Below are 22,522 nucleotides of genomic sequence, written 5' to 3' on the forward strand. Positions count from 1 at the left end.
AATGTAAATGAAAATGTGCAAATTTGCCCATTTTTACAGAAAAAATAGGTTAATTTCCAAGTCACAAAAGCAAAGTTTGAAGGAAATAATGGCCATTTTCTGTACTTTTACAACATTAATAATAACAATAACTTACCACCTTAGTCATGTGGTCAATAACTCTTTCAAAAGTCTCTCATAATTCTAAAGAGTTCTTTAGCTTTTTCTGGAAGTACAGAATAAAATATAATTACCCAATTATGATAATGGTGTAGAAGCTGAATAAAACAAGACCAAAATAAGATTGGACAATAAAAATTAAACAAGTCACCTTCTGATAAATGCAGAAAAATATGTATACTAAACAATTACCTTTTTAAATTATTAACTGATAGTAGACTCTCAAGTTAATTTAAAACCATATGTTTGTTTATATACATTTTAAACAATGTTCTAGCAGGCAATGTTGCAGTCATTTAGTCATTTATTTGTTCAAACAAGTTTCTGTATGTCTCACAAAACTAACAATATTTATACCAAAGGATATCACATCATCTCAAACAATCTGGAAGGCATAATCAGAAGTACAGAATGTAAAAACTTTTTATTCCTTATACACTTACCATTATTCTAGTCTATCCTTCTCCATAAATAATCCAGAGTCAGACATAGCTATGTGAACTCCTCTTCTTAGATGAAACTAGCCTGAAGGACTCAATTACTTTCTGGCATATTTTGCTTTAATAATTGTATATGATACATAATTTGTTAAAGTAAATGTATCTTTCACAAATAAAGTTGAAAGTTTACAGTGTGTAACATTATAGCAACTCAGTTTATTTTAATCAATACCAGCAATACTTAACTTTGTCATGCAATTAAAGGTAAACAAAAAGTGAATGTTACCACAAAGAACATTAAGTAATCAAATATGAAGACAAAATGTGAGTAATGTGTTTCCAAAGTCGATAATAAATGAAAAATATTGCAAGATACACTGTATTCTAACACAGATACAAACACCTAGAATATGTACTCAACTATTATGATATGTCAATCTTTGACACAGTAAAGTTCTTGTTATAACTACATTATATTGATAACTTCTTGATGTTTAATATGTAAATATTACATACATTACTTTTCTGTAGACTTTGTGGAGATCAAGTAGATGTTTTTTAGGTATGACCTTAAAAGTACCATACACGGATGTAGAGAATAATTTTACAGTTATTGATCATGAAGAGGTGTCATACCAAAAACATATGATTTTATTATCTATAGAAACATTACATCACATGTTGTCTTCTTTTTATTTTTTTGTTGCATTTTGCAGCATTTACCCTATTTTTTATATAAAAGTTTATTGGCTTATAACTTATATATAAATTACTGACCTTTGACCTTACCATATATATATATATATATATAGAGAGAGAGAGAGAGAGAAGAGAGACAATTTCAGATAGTTTGTTCTTGAGTAGAGAAAGAAATGAAAAGGATTTTCAACTAAGTGTCCTACAAACAAACAAGAAAGATAAAACACTAGGACCTACTTACTTTGTAATTCCTCATATGTGTCTAAAGTTTATAACACAATTTGATACTGTTCAAATAACTTCATTATCTCAATTAATTGATTCTAATGGAAAAGTCTAAAATAAACATTTTATAATTAAGAAAAACACTATTTACTTAGTGTCATCTGATAAAATGTCATGTCACCTTGGCTGATATGAATTTACAATGGCTTTTGTCTGATGCCAGAAAGCAAAAAGCAAGAAACATGGCTCATAACAAACCAAATGACAAAACAAAACAGATGACTGCTGTAATATAAAGACACACTGGATGTGAATTTTGAACTCTACAGAAATTTTAAAATGTATTCTGTTCCCGATTTCCTAGAAGTAAAAATACTACAATAAAATATCTTAAAATTAAAGTTCCATACCAAATTTTATAGGTTTACAGAATAATAATAATGCACAAGATAAAAGCAGATACTGAAATTAACACTTCCATAAGTGTTAAATTAATTTACATAACCTTGTAATCACCATGTAACCATTAATGTATATGCATAACAAAACTGACAGCACCCAATGTAGATTTCAGTGTACATGTCCTTCATAAACAAAAAAACAAGAATTTTCAGTTAGGGATGTTTAATAAACTTTTGTCCATAAATACAGGAAGTAAAAGAACTGACTGCTTAGAATGCAAAATGATTTTTCATGTTAAAATAAAAATTATTTTCATGTTCTCAAGATTTTCAACCTTCACTTACATAACCATTCAAATTTCCTAAATAAATACAAAATGTTTTTCTTCAGAAAAACTTTACATTGTATCTGTTATTTTGTCTGTCATCACTCTATACTGCATTAGACTGACTTGGTAACCACAACTTAAAATTATGAAATAAATCTTAAGTATCCCTTTTTTCTAAAATGACTGCAAATTGTAACCAAAAATCAAAACAGTTTATTTAAAATAGCTTAAAGTTTGAAAGGGATAACTATAGTTTAAGGACAGTTAATGTTACAAATTAAACTTGTGTCCATCGTACAGATCAAGCGTATAATTTAACAAAGCAAGATGTTTCATGTTTAAACCTTGTCCACCAGGAGAGTGTTTTTGTCTTGGCTGGGTGTTGGGAAAATCTCTATACCTGCAACACCAGTCTATGTTCTCTGGGACACTGTTTCTCACATATTTCTGTTCTTCTATTTCTGTCTATATTTTAAGGTGTTTTTTTTCCCATTTCATCCATCTACAAGATTGATGAAAATATCTTTCCTCAAAAATGTTATCAGTTGTATAAAAACCTAATTTAAAAGAAAAATAACCATCTATGTTAAGAAAAAATTATACCACACAGTAACAAAATGTTTAAGTTTAAATTATAAAATACTATTATGTAAGTCATAAAATGATAAAAATATATTTGTTGCATTTGTTATAATGATTCTCAATCTAGATGTAATTGAAACAATAGTTCTATAAAATTAAACAACATGGTCCTTTCCTCTTTGTGTTTACCTACTGTTCATAGATTTCTGAAGAAATAACATCTGTTCAGAAAGAATCATACTCAGATTCATATTATCTTATTGGAAGTTTCTTAAGACAAGAATGATTGAAAAAACCTTTTTAAACCTGAAATATCTTAGTTGTTTCCACACTCTTTGCTGTCTGGAATGTCCACATACTGCAATGTAAGTTTTGTTTGTTACAACACTCAATTATAAATAGCTAGCCCACAAAGCTTGAAGAAACTATATAATGTCTATACAAGTTACAGAAGCACCTTAGCAGTAATTAGTGGAATTAATTGCAATACTGACATGGGCATCCCAAGAAATTTGTTTAGAGATAGAAGACAGACTAGAATGAGATTATAAGTTCAATAAAAATTCATACAGATATGTTGAATGAATAAGGAAATAATTAAGTTTTTCACTTTCCAGATAGGAGCAAGATGTATTTCTGACGACTTATGCATAATTAGGGATTCTGTAAACAACACGCTCTTAGAATCATCATGTCATGTATAAACAGTTTACAAATGTGTTTAAAAAGTCAATATGGTTAAGTAATGTCTTTTTACAAGAAGTTAATCATCCATGAACAGATTATCCAGTTTATCTTTTAACAGAATCCTGAGAATCCAACAGGATGTTATATAAAACATCAGAACCACTTTTAGACTAATTGTGTTCTAAAATCCAATAAAATCAAATAAAACAAATGGAGAATTTAAATGATTATAGTGAAACCTGCAAGTTTGAATATCAGGTTAAACTACACTTCTATTATTTTCGTCTTTCTCAGATACACACACAGAAACACGCAGATACACACACACACAGAGAAACACGCAGATACACACACAGAGAAACACGCAGATACACGCACACACAGAGAGAAACACGCAGATACACGCACACACAGAGAGAAACACGCAGATACACGCACACAGAGAAACACGCACGCATACACAGAGAACACGCAGACACACAGAGAGAAACACGATACACGATAGAGAAACACGCAGATACACACAGAGAGACACACACACACAGAGAGAAACACGCAGATACACGCACACACAGAGAGAAACACGCAGATACACACACACACAGACAGAGAAACACGCAGATACACACACACACACAGAGAAAACACGCAGATACACACACACAGAAACATAGATACATACAAGTTTTTCTTTGTTTCGCATTATCCAGACTCCCTTTTACCCTCCATTACCACAGATAAGAAACCATAGTATCAAACAGTATCAGTCTATCATGGGATACACAAAAATACTCAAAATGTGAAAAACCCTAACCTAAGGATTAATTTCTCAAAAGAATAGTTTAAGAGGTTACTTTAACAGTAAGAAAATATTCAGACCAAATTAATCTAACAGTAGGAAAATATTCAAACCAACATTAAAGCGAATATCAAATAACAAAAACAGTAATCTAAGGAATGAATGGTTCTAAACATATTACGTTAATTTTTTATTTGATCCTACAAATTTTTAAAACTTTTTATTATGTAGAATTTTAAAATGAAGAATTCTCACCTCTTGAATAGCTTCAAACAGATTATCTACAAACTTTGTATGATCATCTTCATTTCTAACATTGAATGTTACAGGGACTTTATTGTTGACTCCCTATGAAAGCCTAATTCAATGTGAATAATCTGGACACAGTACAGTTGTACAAGTTATTTTGACAATTATGAGAGCTTTCTTTAATCTTAAGTTTAATGTTTACTGTTGTTCATCTTTCACGTTGTTTAACATATCTAAAATACTTCATTATTAACAAACAAGTAAAGTATAATACTATGTAATAACCAAAGAACAACCAATGTTCTTTTAATGTATGATGTATCTGAACTAGTCATCAAGTATACTATACATTAAACTAGTTAATTAACCTTAATTAGTAAATTCAGCATGAGGTTTGTCTTTCGTATATGACTCTAAATGCTTTGAGTGTGTGTTTTCTTATAGCAAAGCCACATCGGGCTATCTGCTGAGCCCACTGAAGGGAATCGAACCCCTGATTTTAGCATTGTAAATCCAGAGACATACCGCTGTACTAGCGGGGAGCTAAATGGTTTTATTTAAACAATAAATGTTTGAAGTTATGTTAATGTAAGTGAATACCTTAAAAAAAAAAAGTCTTAGAGATGATGTAAAACTTGAGAGGGGTAAGTAGGTATGTTATGGACCCTCAGATATATTTTATACATTACTTATCAGTTAGTGAAATAAATCAGATGACAATACACACCAATGTTAAAAAGTGGATTAATTTACACATTTTTCTTAATATTTTGACCAGAATCTTGGAGCTCTTGGTGACCATAGAGGAAAGATAGGGGTGGAAGAAAATATCCTCTTTGACACCCCACCAATCCACCTGCTACTGAAACTCCTGATCAGTGTCTTTACTAGCAAATACTGAAAATCCATAAAATGGAAAACTTTCTGCAAAAATAGCAGTTTGCCCTGATCATGATAAATAAATTTCAGAAATAATGTGAAATAAACAAAAAATATATTAATATCCTCTTACGTGGAGCTTCAGAGAGGGTAACATTGATCTCACAGAGCAGAAAGGACTGCTTGAACTTGTAGGTGATTCTGGTATTCTTGTCACTGCAGATTTCAGAGATCTGAAAACACACATACCTAATGTAACTGAAATATTGATAGCTTTGTGCTATAAGATTTCCTTTTCACTTTGAATTATCTAACAGCCATACTGCAGTATAAACTTTTTTTCAATAGTGAGTACAAGTTTCTGTACAAGTTAAGTAAACTTAAACATCTTTAAATAAAACAGAATTTGAAATTTTTATTGCATAGAAACAAAGCAAGAAATGGTGACATTAAAACATTTTGATTATTTAGTAATGAAATAAAATGGGAAATTTCAAAATTATCACATAATAAAGTAGAACACAAGATTTGTATCACTAGTACAAAATAAAATTTCTATTATGAGCATGTTTGATGAAAATATTTCAAACTAAACTTGAATTTAAAACAGAGCAATAAAGCAATGGATTTACACAATTAAATATGTAGCTTCAAGTGGTCTGACATAAGCCATTATCCTTACTATAAGGATATCATTAAGGTTTTTTCTGGTTTACATCACCAGCTTCATACAGTCAACAATAAGCAGCCAGTCTTCTGTGAGGCTGGGCTAAGTTCTGGAAAGTTAAATCAATCAATTATTAAACTTTGATAACACAACTGATTCATTTTATTAATATGCATCCCATTCTTAAAATCATCATTGCAGTAAACTTTTACTTTAAAAAAGCACCAGATTTTATTAGAATATAGTTGTTACTGTGTTATATTATGAGTATTTTATTATTTTTTTATACAACATTAAACATTGAGGATCATTTAATGATTGGTAACTTGTAATTTGAGGAGTATATCACTATAAATGTCTTGAGTAGAAAAAAAACTTCTATTCTGAGTGCCGACTAGTGTCTGTAATTCAATTATTATAAAAAAGTCAAGCAGACAAAGTTTCTATAAACTTGTTCTGCAGTTTGTTTTCAGTTTCAAGATAATATTTTTGGGCTCTTTAATCAACGAAGAATTCAACAAGAAGTCTTAAATGTCAAGAAAACATTAACAGAAACGAAGAGAAAACTCAATCCATATGTTAACACAAAGAAATAAGTAATTAATTTACTTACTGGTTTCTTGCTAACAATCTTCCATTGATCCTTAATTACTTGGGTCACGTAGTCAGATCCAGTATTAAATTCACTTGCTTTGATTCTTCTGTAAATTCCTGACTGCGTATCTCGGTCCAGGTTGTAACCGACATCTATTGGTGGTTATAACAAGGGTACAAAGATTTAATATTTTAAACTAAAAAAACATTTCTTCAGCATACTTATGGAATGTTATTACTATCTTTCATTTCATTTCAACAAGTTTGAACAATAAAAAGCGTAAATCATGATTCCAGTATAAAATATGTGTTGTGCAACACTAAACTTTCTTTGAGGACTTGAGTTTAAATCATCAGCTAAAGCATAACATTTACAGAAACACACTTTACAAATTAATACAGGCCTTTTACAAGTGAACAGACCTGAAGGAAAATAAAATGTGAAGGGAGAATTGCTATATAAAATTATTAAAAGTTGGAATAGTCCACCATGCATAAGTAGCATTTGGGTTCACACCAAATTCTTGAAATAGCGAACTTCATGGCTCTCTTTTCCCCTCTGTACCATCCTGCAAAAGAGCAAAATAAAATTGTTATTATGAAAAATAAATTTATTTCATCCACAACTAATGTGTAAGAGGTTCATACTATACTATTGGAAAATGTTTAAAAAATTAAAATATATTTAAATTTTAAAAGGTCTAAAATTTGTCTAATATAAAATATTACGATTTATGCAAACAAAAATCGTCCGTCTTACTTTCTAGAGTTTTTATGCAGTGCTCGCAGATAAAATGAGGTGCCCAGGGTTTGTCTTGATACCCGACAAGCATGCGGAAATATGTCTTGTAAGCTTCACACATTTTAGCAGATGCTGTCACAGATAATTTTTTCGTTCTTGTCTTGATAAATTGGCCACATACAAAGCAGAATGCGTCTAGAGAATGCTTGCAACTTCTTGGTACCATTTCTGATAAAATCAGATAGGCAGCTAAAAATAAACTGAAGGGGTGAGTGGTGAGCCTCTGCATATATATGGAAAGTTCTAGAAAATTCTAAAAGGTTCTTAAAAATTGTGGTAAGTTCTACTACATTCTAGAAAGTTCTTGAAATTCTTGTAAGTTCGAGAAAATTCTCTATCGGCTACTCTGCACTCAATCTACTTGGAATGTAATAGGTAATTTTGAAAATGTCGTTACCCCGATCACAAAAGCAAAGTTTGAAGAGAAAAATAGGTCTTTTCCATTTACTTTGGGCATAAGCGATTGGGAAATAACACTTTCTGCCCAGGAACAAGAAAAAGTAAAAATTTTGTTACATAGTGCTATTTAAGTTATATAGAAGATTAATATTGAATGGTCAGTGAAACTGGACAATCTGTCCTCTCTTCAGTGACTTAAAAAGCCTTAAGGCTTATCACATTGAAAGTCAGATATGATACCCGTGATGAGCACAACACGGTAGCCTAAAGATAGTTTTGTACTTATCAACAAACAAAGACAAGCTGTCAACTATGAACGTTTACGTTTTCCTATTCTTATGCATGATGGTGATCTAAGTAAATAGTCGAAACGCGAATAACGCAGATAATCCTTGTGTAGAGTTGTGGTAAAATAAAATAAAATTCTTAAACTCTGTGTAAATATAAACAAAATTAATTTAAATAAAACATTTCATGATATGCAAACTATAACGTAACACTATCAGTTTCTAAATATATAATGGTATTATTTATTTTATATTTTTTATTTCATCCAGTTTTCATCACCCCCACCTACAGAAATGAATGGTATAGTCAATAATAGCGAAGTGTGAAGCTTTGTTCATTGATATATCACATGTGACACAAGAATATAAAAAAAGAATCTAATTATAACGAAGGGTGAAGTTTTGTGCATTAATATATCACCTGTGACACAGTAATTTAGCAAGACAATTTAATTATAACGAAATATAAAGCTATGTTAATGGCATATCACAATAATTTGAGAAGACAATAAAATTACAACGAAATGTTAAGCATGGTTTATTCTTATATTATATGTAATATAATAATTTTACAATATAATCTAATTACGACGAAGAGTAAAGCTTTCTTCATTAATATATTACCTGTGACACGATAATTTAACATGACTATATCGCAATAACGAAGTGTAAAGCTTTGTTCATTGATATATCACCTGAGACACAACACTTTAACAACACGATATAATCATAACGAAATGTCAAGCTTTGTTCATTGATATATCACTTAAGACACAAGAACTTATTAAGAAAATCTAATTATAACGAAGAGTAAAGCTTTCTTCTTTGACATATCACCTGTGACACAGTAATTTACCAAGACAATCTAATTATAACAAAATGTAAAGCTTTGTTCATTGTAATAGCTTTTTAAGGAAAGAAATGAAGGGCTTGCCATCTTTTGAGAGATAAATAAATTCCTAAAATACGAATTTTATTCAAACTCACCTTAATATTTTTTACAAGTAGTTCTAATGATTTGATACGAATATTTTATTTTATTTTTACATTACAGGGAGACACCAATGAATACGTAATGGATCCTTTTTGTCGGAACACTGAACCGATAAAAATCAAATAAAATTCTTAAACTGTGTGTATATATATAAACAAAACAAATGTAAATAGAACATTTCCTGATATGCAAACTATAACATAACATTATGAATTTATAATTATATAATGGTATTATTTATTTTATACTTTTAATATTTTTTATTTCATCCAGTTTTCATCACCACCACCTACAGAAATAAATGGTATGATCTATGATTTAAGCATTTGGCCCAACTTCGGTTTATTTTCTCATCTGTATCTCTGTCACACCATTCATATATATATACCTATATCTTAGATGGAATACTCTGGTGGCAGTTATTTGTGTTTACCCGGAGTATGTGTGACAATTTCAGTGGTGTTAAGAAACACATAGCACCCCAATAGTAAATGTGTTATTTAAGCAATAAACTGTTTTTGGCTTAATTATGATTAACGACTGCGCATGTTGTCGATTAGAACACTTTTACCAACTGTACATCTTGCCCACCATAGATTTTTATCAGCATTTTTTAAAGCAAAGTATTTTTACAAACAGCTCATAATTCTGACCATAAAACTTTTATCAATTGTTTATTCGGCTGACTATAATATTACCCTTGCCTACGCATCGTCCTACTGAACACAGCCCTTCTACACAGTGAATGCATTGTAAGAATATTAACTGTCTTATTCAACATGAATTCTATGTGTCGGAACCTTACGAAGGAAACAAAATCTCTATATCCCTACCTGTATACAACGAGAATGAGATAAAGATTTTTTATTTCACTTTTCATGATTAAAATATCACCAGTGACACAAAAAGTTAACAAGAAAATGTAATTAAAACGAAGTGTAAAGCTAGTTTCATTGATATGTCACATGTCACACGATACTTTAACAAGATAATTTAATTATAACGAAGAGTAAAGCTTTGTTTTTTCGTATACCACCAACGACACAATAATTTAATGAGACAATCTAATTATAAAAAAGTGTAAAGCTTTCTTCATTAACATATCACATGTGGCACAATAATTTTACAAGACAATCTTATTATAAGATAGTGTAAGGGTTTTTTTCAATAATATATCACCTGTGACACAATAATTTAACAAAATAATGTAATTATAACGAAGTGTAAAGCTTTGTTCAACGATATACTACCTGTAACAATATAATTTATCTGTACGTAATTGCTCCAGCTGAACATTACAGATATAACATAAGTAACTGAACATAATTGAACGAGATGGACATTACAGTTATAGAGTCAGTAACTGTACATAACTGAACCAGATGTACATTATACTTATAGAGTAAGTAACTGTACACAATTGAACCAGATGGACGGTACAGTTATAGACTCAGTAAATGTACATAGTTGAACCAAATGGACAGTACAGTTACAGACTTCAAACGAAATATAAAATCGGATAACGAGCTTAGTTATTATTGACTATATTAAAATTGTCGCACTTTTCTATGGTCGATATATATTTTATACTTCCTATACAGTAAAACCTCTTATAATGTAACAAGTTGCGTGATTTGTAATATATGTAATTAACAAAACTTGAATTAATGTAAGACATGAATTGACAATAAAAATGACATCACAATATCTGAACTAAACATTTACAGGGATGTTATTCATCTCGCACCTTACTAGCTAATAGCAGAGATTATTATCATCGTAGTAGTTTTGGAAAAAAAAAAAAAAAAAATTCACTTACTACACATTAGTTGACCGCAAATAATAGCTTTTTCAATGAATATAATGAACGGCGCGCCATCTTTTGAGATATAAATAAATTCATAAAATACGAATTTTAACCAAACTCACCTTTTTTTTTTTTCTAATAGTTCTAATGATTTCAAAAGAATATTTTATTATATTTATATATATACAGGAAGACACTAATGAATATGTAATGGATCCTTCTTGTCGGACAATGAACCGACGATAAGGGGATATTTCTGAAACTAACACTTTCTAATTTCAGCCCTGATGTTCAATGAAAAAAGCAAATTGATCAACCTTGTTCAAAGACGAAGGAGTAATTACACCATCTACCAGAATATCATAGAATGGAGTACACTTTCGCTGCGTAAACAGCTTAAAACAATTAAGTAAACGACGTTAACGAATTGAAGCAAGCCTGATAACACATGACTTCCTGAACATGGCTACGAACAATTTGCTTGAGACCTCTGTGTTGGAAAATCATGGAGTCACAGTATATAGAAGTATGAAGTAAAATGTCGAATGATCTTGGATGATTTGTGAGGATAGTAAGAAGAAATAGAATTATGGAGAAATGTTAGAAAATAAAGAGTATTGGTTAGAAAGACAGCAAATGACTTAACATGTTTAAAAGAAGAAAAAGGCAGATCAACATCTTATAAGATTTTTGTAGGAAATTAGATACTAGAGAATCTGGAAACATTAATTGAGGTAAAGGAAAAAGATAAAGGTTTACAAGATGGACTATATTAAAAAAAATCGTATCAAGCATCTTTAAAGAAAAGTAGCTAGACGTAAGGTATTAAGAGGAGTTATATTAAATATCCTCTTGACTCTCACTTCAAAGTTAGAGGGATAACGCAGATAATCCTTGTGTACAGTTCCGGAAACATCAAATGAGATTCTTAAACTGTGTGTATATGTAAACAAAATAAATTTAAATAAAACTATCATGATAGGCAAACTGTAACATAACACTATGAATTTTTAAATATATAATGGTATAATGTGTTTTATATCTTTTAGTTTTTTATTTATTCTAATTTTCATTACCACCACCTACAGAAATGATTGGTATGGTCCATGATTCAAGCATTTGGACAAACTTGGTTTATTTTGTGATCTGTATCTCTGTCACACCATTCATATATATAGACCTACATTTTAGCAGGAATATTATCCCTTGTGGCAGTTCTTTGTGTTTACCCGGAGTCTATACAACAGTTTTAATCATGTTAAGAAACACATCGCGGCCATATAGGAAATGTGCTATCTAAGCACTAAACTGTTTTCGGCTTACTTATGATTAATGACTGGATATGTTGTATATTAGAGAACTTTTACCAATTGTACATCTTGCCCGCGATAGCACTTATATCAACATTTTTTCATGAGTAGTAATTTCACAAAATGCTCCTTATTCTCACTATAAAACTTTCATCAATTATTCACTCTGATGACTATATCATTTTCCTTACCTACTGTTCGTCCTGTTGAAAAAACTCTTCTACCCAGTGAATATATTATAAGAATCTTAACTGTCTTATTCAACATGAATTCTATTTGTCGGAACCTTACAAAGAAAACAAAATCTCTATATCCCTACCTATATCCCAGGATAACGAGATAAAGATTTTTTATTTCACTTTTCGAGAAAATGTAATTAAAACGAAGTGTAAAGCTATTTTCATTCATATATCACATGTGACACAACAATTTAACAATAATATCTCATTTCTAACGAAGTACAAGCTTTGTTAATTTACATACCACGTGTGACACTATACTTTAAGAAGTCTACCTAATTATAACGAAGTGTAAACCTTTCTTCATTGATATTTCACCTGAGACACAATAATTAAACAAGAGAAATTAACATAACCAAGTGAAAACCTTTCTTCATAGATATATCACATGTGGCACAATAGTTTAACAAAAGAATTTATTGATAACGATGTGTAAGCTTTTTTCATTGATATATCACATGTGTCAGAATAATGTTTCCACAGAATCTAATTATAACGAATTTCATAGCTTCGTTCAATGATATATCACATGTGAGACAATAATTTAACAAGAGAACGTAATAATAACGAAGTGTAAAACTTTGTTCATTGACATATCCTCTGTGACACAATAATTTAACAAGACAATCTAACTATAAAGAAGTGTAAAGCTTTGTGCATTGACATATCCTCTGTGACACAATAATTTAAAATAATTTAATTATAGCAAAGTATAATGCTCTTTTCAATGTTATATGGCACGTGGCACAATATTTATTTAGATAATCTAATAACAACTAAGTGTAGAGTTTAGTTTATTGATATATAATCTGTGTCACAATAGTTTAACAAGACAATCAAGTTAAAACGAAGTGTAAAGATTTGTTTATTGATATATCACTTGTGACAGAATAATTTAACAAGAAAATCTATTTATAACGATGTGTAAAACTTTGTTCTTTGATATATCACCTGTGACACAATAATTTAACAAGAGAAAATAATTATAACGAAGTGTAAAGCTTTGTTCTCTACTGTATTATACAATAAAATTTTCTCGAAGCTCCTGATCGATCAGTTCGGCCGTAATGTAGCTTCAACTTTTAATGGCGTGAATAGTAATTAGACATGAATCAAATGCAAGTAAAATAACCAATTTCAGTATAAACTGATGTACATTGTTACAAACTTAAAGCTACTTAGGGTAAACAAATGGAGTTTCATGTTGCAATTTGAAGTCGTTCTAGAGAATAAAGTGTAAATTAGAGTTCTTTCATTTTTTATGTTTATTGTTTAGAATTAATAACAAAGAAAGCTACACAATGAGCTATCTGGTTTTGCACACCACGGATATCGAAATCCAATTTCTAATGGTGTGAGTCATACGACTGTGGAGGCTCCTTTTTTTGGTGGTGGTTACGAGGTCATTCAAAGTGACTAACCTTGTAGAGAGTTATGGTAGAGATGATAATAGATACAATATACAGTTTTATTGAAAAAGTAACGTTTGAAATGTACTTAGGAGGTTTTAGAAATTACACAAATAAAATATAAGATAGAAAATTATTTTTAATTTTAACCTGAAATCACTTTTCACTCGAACTAGCCGAGAGAGAAAGAAAAGAAAATATTCAATACATTCACTGACATTTTTTTTTTTAGTTTATGAAAATACTTCACAAATAATATGATTTTTTATATGTACAAATATAAGTTAACTAAAAGTCAGTCAAACTTCGTAAAGATACACATACTATATTTAAAGGTAGTTGCTTTTACGAACATAAAGTGGTCAAGTTGTTAGTCATTTCGACCTAGCCTGTGTAGAGAGATTTAAATATTGCTTTCATAGTAGACACTTTATAATTTCGTCTTGATGCATTAAGCATATAACAAAAGAATATTATAAAATCGTGACATCTAAATATTTGTACGTTGACTCTACAGGTAAAGTACTGTGGTTTGTAAGGTTGCCAAGGTTTAGGATCAATTGACTTCTGCTTTGTAAACAATTATTACTTTACATTTCTTACTAGTGTTTCAGTAAAACGCTTTTAAGAACAACTTATCATTGTTTCTGTTGAAATACGCTACATCATGTTTCACATTTTTCTCCAAACGTTTTCCAATGCAATATTGATTGTTTTTGTCTTTTCCTTAATTTTTCAGTATATGGAATCTCCTGTGTAGCCATTTTAAGGCACAAATCAGGCTTTTCTTCTTCTTTCAAAGTAAAACTAAATACATTATCGTAGAGAACTTTCATTTCTGGGTGTGATGGTGTGTGGTTATTAACATTCATGTCATATATACACATTTGGTAAAAAATCTCGTTCCACATTTTTATATTTCTCACTTCTTGTTCCATATTTTCGCGACCAAAGTCTTCCACTAACTTATCAAACTTTGAAGAGAAATGCTGGTAGAGTTTCCAGTCCCCTTTGTTGAATTCAAGAGCGCGCCTTTCAGCCTCTGAGGAAAGGTTATCAGAAGACGAAGCCAGTCTTTTGTTGTGGTGAAAGAACACGACATCCAGTATATCCCAGCATAAAAGTTCCTTCAGTAGCACCAAGGACTCTTCGAACCTCTCTGCGATTAACACAAAATCAAACCACATTTCAACCTTCTTTACGGCTTCATCAATAAGTTCCTCTGTCTCCCAGTCTTCTTTTCAAACCCCAAATCATAAAGCATTTGATTCTGGCCAAGTTTATTCCAAATTCGACTACTGGAAAGATAATCCCATTTTTCTGGGGTTTTCAAGAAATCTTCGAGTTTCAGACCAATAACTTGTTCAAGACTATAATACGAATACAAAGACTTAAGCTGTCTAAGTGGATGTCGGAAAACAGTGATGTATATAGTATCTGAGGGCATTATTTTTTTGGCTTCTTCTAAATCAAACCTAGTATGATGACAAAAAATATTAGCTCCCCACGGAGGAGTAACATCTTTTGACAAACCTTTCTGCTTCAACTTACTCTCGTAAGAGATATAGTTTCCTGAAGATGGTAGAACGAAATTCAAGCTGCGTTTGTCACCAAAACGCATCAGAAGGTTCTGAATAGTTGAACTAGCGCACTTGTGGGTCTTCAGGAAGAAGATGTTGGTGACCGGATGACAAGGGGAACTACGGCATGGCACTTTACCTTTAACCTTTGACCTTGAAACAACAAACAAAATTTTACGCTAAGAAATTAATACAACTACATAAGACATCGTATTTAAATAGATTATAGAACCACAAAACTTAACGGTTCTAAAGCATCCTTCTGATCTTTAAACATCAAATAATTATCTCATATCTGCAATAACATTTAAAACAGTCTCACTTTAACTTATTTCATGTTTACGAGAACAATCAAACTGATTTTATTTCGAGCTATTTCACCTTTATAAAAACATTCAGTTTGGTTTCGCTTTAACTTATGTCATGTTTATAAGACCATTCAAACTTCTTAGGTCGAAACGTTGCTCTCTGACTTATTTCGATAAAACTGTTAATACTCATGCCAGCCGTTCTGAAGTACAATTTTACTTCAAGTGGGTTTCTCGTCATCACAGATTACTTCTTGAATTCAAATTTTAACATTAAAAGTATCTGCATGGCCGAAAAAAACATCATTGTTTCAATAGTAGTAGTAGCAGTGTTTATATTGTAGAAACTAGTACTATATTTCTGGTATTAGTATCTCTACTGTAGAAACTAGTACTATATTTCTAGTATTAGTATCTCTACTGTAGAAACTAGTACTATATTTCTAGTATTAGTATCTCTACTGTAGAAACTAGTACAATTGGTCTAGAAGTAGTATTAATCGTAGTGTATAAACTAGTACATTCTTCTGGTAGTAAGTCTGTGTAAGTCTGATACAGATAAATATATATATGCACATAAACTGTAAGTCAGATACAGATATATATATAAATTATAAGTTTGGTACATATATATATATATATATATATATAAAACTGTAAGTCTCATGTAGATATTTATATATATACATAGACTAAGTCTGATAGATAGATATATACATTGTAAGTCATATATATATACTCTGTAAATGTGTTACTGATATATATGCATATATATATATACTCTGTAAGTCTGATGCACACACATATGTATATACATAAACTGTAAGCTCATAAAGATATTTATATATAATACACTGTAAGTCTCAAACAGATATATATATATATATACATAAAGTCTAAGTATGATATACATATAATACATGTACTGTAGATCTGAATGTATACATAAAGTGTAAACCTATAAAGATATATATATTTACATAAACTGTAAGTCCGATATAGCTATATATATACATAAACAGTTAGTCTGATATATATATATAATGTAAGTCTGATACAGTTATATATATATATACATACACTGCAAGTCTGATACAGACATATATACATACAACCACTGTAATTGTGATACAGATATATATACACACACACACTATAAGATATATATATATATATATATACATACACTGCTGGCAAAAATCTTAAGGCCAATGAACAAAAAGAAAAAATATGCATTTTGCGTTGTTAGACTTAACCACTTATTTGAGTAGAGCTTCGAAAGGTGAAAATAAGAAAAGGGAAAAAAAAAAAACTTTTTAGCATTTAATAAGGAAAATGTGAACACTATAAAATTAGCCTAAATACTAGCTGGTCAAAAGATTAAGACCATACCAAAAAGAAGTCCTAAACATGGTAGGAAATGCTACGCAAGCGGTCTCAGTAGGGAGTTGCACGACCGTCATTGCGAATAACTGCAAACATTCTCTTTGGCATGGTCGATATAAGCGTTTACAGAAGGCTGACTGGAATGTTATTCCAAGTGGCAAAGATGGCTTCACGAAAATCATGCACTGTTTGGAATTGACGTCCATTTCTATAGACTTCCCTTGCCATCCACCCCCAAACATTTTCAATGGAACTCAGTTCGAGGGAACACACTGGATGGTCCAAAAGAATCCCGTTATTCGCCATGAAAAAGTCCTTTGTCTTACGGGAATTGTGGATTGCAGTATTGTCCTGCTGAAAGATCCAGTCATTTCCACACAAGCGAGGGCCTTCAGTCAATAAGGATGCTCTCTCCAACATGCCAATGTAGCCAGTTGCTGTTTAACGCACCTGTATAACCTGAAGCTCCATTGTTCTATGGAAGGAGAAAGCACCCAGATTATGATGAAGCATCCTCCACTGTGTCGTGTAGAAAATGTCTCCAGTGGGATATCCTTATCGTACCAGTAATGTTGGAAGCCATCTGGACTATCCAGGTTAGTTTTTTCTCTTTAGGAAACAAAACCTTCTTCCACTTTTCTACGTCCCATGTTTGGTATTTCTCAGCAAAGTGTAACCGAGCTGTTTCGTGGTATGGAAGGAGACGTGGCCTTTGAACACGTTTACGGTTCTTAAAGCCTTTCTCTCGTAAATGCCTTCTTATTGTTCTTGAGCTGCATTCTGCGTCCGTAAGGGCCTTAATCAGGTTCGACGATCGGCTGGTGTCTTGCCGGACAACCCGTCGAATCTTCCTGCTCAACGCCGGCGAAATTTTCTGGGTCCGATCACGAATTCCGTATCCACTCAGGGTCTTTTAAGAAATTTGGAACAGTAGTTTTACTATGCCCAATCTCACCAACGATGGCACGTTAAGAAAGACCTTGCTTTTGCAGCTCGACAATTCTGCCACGTTTAAACTCTGTCAGCTTTTTAGCCTTTGGCATATTTTTACCCAATGTAGCACAGGAGATGTCAGTGGAAGTTGTTGACAACGTTAATGCTTGAACACAAATGACTAAATTTAAATTTCGTTACGTGTTTACCGATTAACGCTTCGTTTCAGTATGGTCTTAAACTTTTGACCAGCTAGTATTTAGGCTAATTTTGTAGTGTTCACATTTTTCATATTAAATGCTAAAAAAGTTTAGTTTTTTTTTCCTTGTTTCTTATTGTCGTCTTTCAAAACTCTACTCAAATAAGTGGTTGAGTCTAACAACGCAAAGTGCAATTTTTTCTTTATGTTCATTGGCCTTAAGATTTTGGCCAGCAGTGTATATATATATATATATATATCTGTAAGTGTGACACAAATATATGGATATATATATATGCAGTGTAAGTCTTATATGCATGCATAAAGTGTAAGTCTGACACAAATATATGGATATATATATATGCAGTGTAAGTCTTATATGCATGCATAAAGTGTAAGTCTGACACAGATATATATACACATAAACTGTAAGTCTGATGCAGATATATATATATATACATAACCTGTAACCATTATAAATATACAAATGTAGATACCCTATAAGTCTGATATATATAGATTCATGAACTGTAAGTCAGATACAGATATATATACATAAACTGTAAGTTTGGTGCATATATATGTATATACACATAAAGCTGTGTCTCATATAGATATTTATATATATGCATAGACTAAGTCTGATAGATAGATATATACATTGCAAGTCATATATATATATACTTGAAACGTAAACCTGATACAGATATATATATATATGCATTCTTTTAGTTTGATTCAGATATGTAAGTCTGATATAGATATATAAGTTATTCGTGGTCGGTTATTTGTTAGATTAAACTGAATCGTGTGACATTCTTAGTGGAATTTCTCGTTTGATTAACTTTTTGAGAACATCGAGTGTGAAAACATGTGACCTACCTGAAAGTTCCCAGTTCTGTCAACTGTAAGTGATAAAAAACCGTGAGACACATTCCCGCAACCAGAAAAAACGCCACCAGACGGATGATTAGTTTCTTCTTTAAAGAAAAGCAGATAAAGTGTTTTGAGAAAGTAAGCTATAGAAAAATGCTGTGTTCATACAGATCTCTAGAATAGAAAGTACTTACGAAATAAGCTGTTATCAGCAACTACGACTGTATGTTATTGAACCATGTTTTGTAGCATTAATGTTTCAATAAACTGTAGTAAAGTGGCAGTTTTATGTAACAACACGAAACACTATAGAATAATATCTATGTTATTGCATCATTATAAACGATATAAATTTTGCATTTTTTTTAAATATCCAAGACTTGGTACTTTTATAATGTTCACTTTCTGGAGACAAGCACACAGCTACGCAATGGATCGCTCTGATCACCACGGGTATCGAAACACGGTTTCTATCGTTGTAAATCCACAGGTATTCCGCTATGTGACTGTGGGGTAACGATATTCAAAACGGTAACTAGCTTTATCTTATTTTATTTATTTTACTGTCTCTACTTAGTATCCCGTATCAAGATGTAATTTAAGACAGATATTTACAACCTCTAGTGAATAAACCAGTTCATCTGCGACAACATTGATGCACAAGTCGTTGTTCTTATATAAGCACTTTAGAGATATTTACAGATATTAAAATTCTTTGGTTTTTAAGAACTTCATTTTCACCTCTAAACTTTTATTACTACCACAAGGGTACACGTACCTGTTTATTTTATCATGTACTATTTTCACTATAATTAAAATCCTTGCTATAATTATCCAGCTCCTCGTGCACAGTTCATCTCGTGCTTTTATAAATAGAAGCAAAAGAACAACCCCTATCTCCAGAATGTAGTATATATATCATCCGACATTAACAACAGTTTAAGTTGTGTAATTGGTGAACATTTACTATTTTAGTTTAGTTTAATATTTTAATAGTTTCTATTTCTTGAAACATATCTATAACTTAGTAAAGCTAAGACTACAAAGGAATATTTAAAAATGCAGGAAAATTAGAATAATAAGATCTAAGAAACTACAGCAGGTGTGCAACACTGTGTGATACCGTGTAACTAAAATCATGAAAAGTTCAGGTATTTACAACAACCAATGTTAAAACTATGATTTGAGATCATACTTAAATAGATGTTGTTAAGCGAATACTAAAACCATGTAGTTTGGCTTATTTTTCTCTTATATAATAAAATATATAACAAATTAAAACATTTTTAAAGAGGGACACATTTTGTACACTTCCTGAATATAAATAGGAATGAACATTAGTACAGATATACATATATATGCATACTCTCTATAAGTCTGATACTCTGTAAGTCTCATACATACATATATATATCAACATACACTCTGTAAGTCTGATAAATATACCTATATATTCATATACCCTGTAAGTCTGATACAGATTTTTACATATATATACATACACTCTGTAATTCTGATACATATATAAATATATTCATACACATCTGTAAGTCTGATACAGATATATACTGAACATACACTCTGTAAGTCTGATACATATATATATATATATATACATACACTCTGTACGTCTGTTACAAATATAAATATATTCATACACATCTGTAAGTTTGATACAAATATATATTCATACACTCTGGAAGTCTGATACAGATATATATATATACATACACAATGTAAGTGTGTTACAGATATATATATATACATGTGCTGGAAGTCTGATAGTAGTTACATATATATATATATACTAAGTAAGTCTGGTACAGATATATATATATATATTACGTACGTCTGATGCAGATATATAATATACATACACTCTGTAAGTCTGATACACGTATATAATATATACCTACATACTGGTCTGATACAGATACAGTCATGTGAAAAAGTTAGAACATATACTCTATAAATCTAATAGATACATATATATATGTATACATAGCTCTGTAAGTGTGATACAGATACATATTTATATATACACTCTGTAAGCCTAATACAGATATATATATACACACTGAAAGTCTGATACATATATATACATACACTCTGTAAGTGTGATACAGACATGTATATATATACATACATACACTCTGTAAGTGTGATACAGACATGTATATATATACATACATACACTCTGTAAGTGTGATAGCGATATATGTATACATACACTCTGAATGTCTGATACATATATATATATATACCTATACTCTGTAAGTCTGATATAGATATATAATATACATACACTGTACGTCTGTTACATATATATAGATACAGTATGTGGGTCTGATACATATATATAGATACACTCTGTAAGTCTGATGTAGATACATATATACATGCACTCTGTAAATCTGTTGCATGTATAAAAGCACATACTCTCTGTAAGTCTGATACAGATATATATATATATATATATATATATACATGCGCTGTGTAAGTCTGATACGGGTATATAATATATACATTCACTCTGGTCTGACACAAATGTATAATATACATACACTCTAAGTCTGATACAGATATATATATATACAAACATTCTGTAAATGTGATAGATATATAATATATGTACATTCTGTAAGTCTGATATAGATATATATACATACATCCTGTATTCAGATACACTCTCAACATAAGGTAGTTTGGTAGACTTTATGTATTCTCTCTATATATATACAATGTATATGTGTTTAATTATAGACATATATAAATATACTCTTAGTCTGATATAAATATATATATATGTGTGTTTAATTCTAAATTTCTTGTTAAGAACCTGTTCTTTTAATTTCCTATGTTAAAATGTAAACATTTGTTAACATTTAACACCCAGTATAAAGACAAGAAAAACTAAATTTGAACCTTTTGTTTTATTATACATCTGTACGTAATAAACATTCACCTACTTCTACAAACGAATGCTCTGCCCAAGTCTTCATAATGTCGAGAAAGCACTATGGCAAGTTACAGCTTCATTACTGCTAGTTTCTAACATAAAATCCGCTATTCATTGTGTAGATGTAAGTAGAGAATGACGTGTAAAGTTAACGTTATCAACAAATATAATATCACACGACATCAGGTAGTGTTAGTAGCATCGTGTAAAGATAGCGTTATCAACAAATATATTACGTACAGAAAACCACGACACCAAATAATGTTAACAGCATGAACATTCTTGAAACAGTAGATATATATAAAGTTTTAGTGTCTGAAAGTT

At 30.7% G+C, this 22,522-nt stretch overlaps 1 protein-coding gene across 1 annotated transcript; it reads right to left on the reverse strand.

Moving 5' to 3' along the window:
* Positions 1-1,231: 1,231 nt before the first annotated feature.
* On the reverse strand, positions 1,232-22,346 carry LOC143255066 (galactosylceramide sulfotransferase-like). Its single transcript, XM_076510115.1, is given in 8 exon segments — positions 1,232-2,755; positions 5,583-5,682; positions 6,132-6,225; positions 6,730-6,863; positions 7,134-15,197; positions 15,200-15,690; positions 19,246-19,343; positions 22,209-22,346. Coding segments are annotated over 4 exon segments (1,197 nt in total). The 5' UTR covers positions 22,242-22,346; the 3' UTR covers positions 1,232-2,755; positions 5,583-5,682; positions 6,132-6,225; positions 6,730-6,863; positions 7,134-14,622.
* Positions 22,347-22,522: the final 176 nt, after the last annotated feature.

This window comes from Tachypleus tridentatus, chromosome 7 (assembly GCF_004210375.1).
Source record: "Tachypleus tridentatus isolate NWPU-2018 chromosome 7, ASM421037v1, whole genome shotgun sequence".
Classification (NCBI taxonomy): Eukaryota; Metazoa; Arthropoda; class Merostomata; order Xiphosura; family Limulidae; genus Tachypleus; species Tachypleus tridentatus.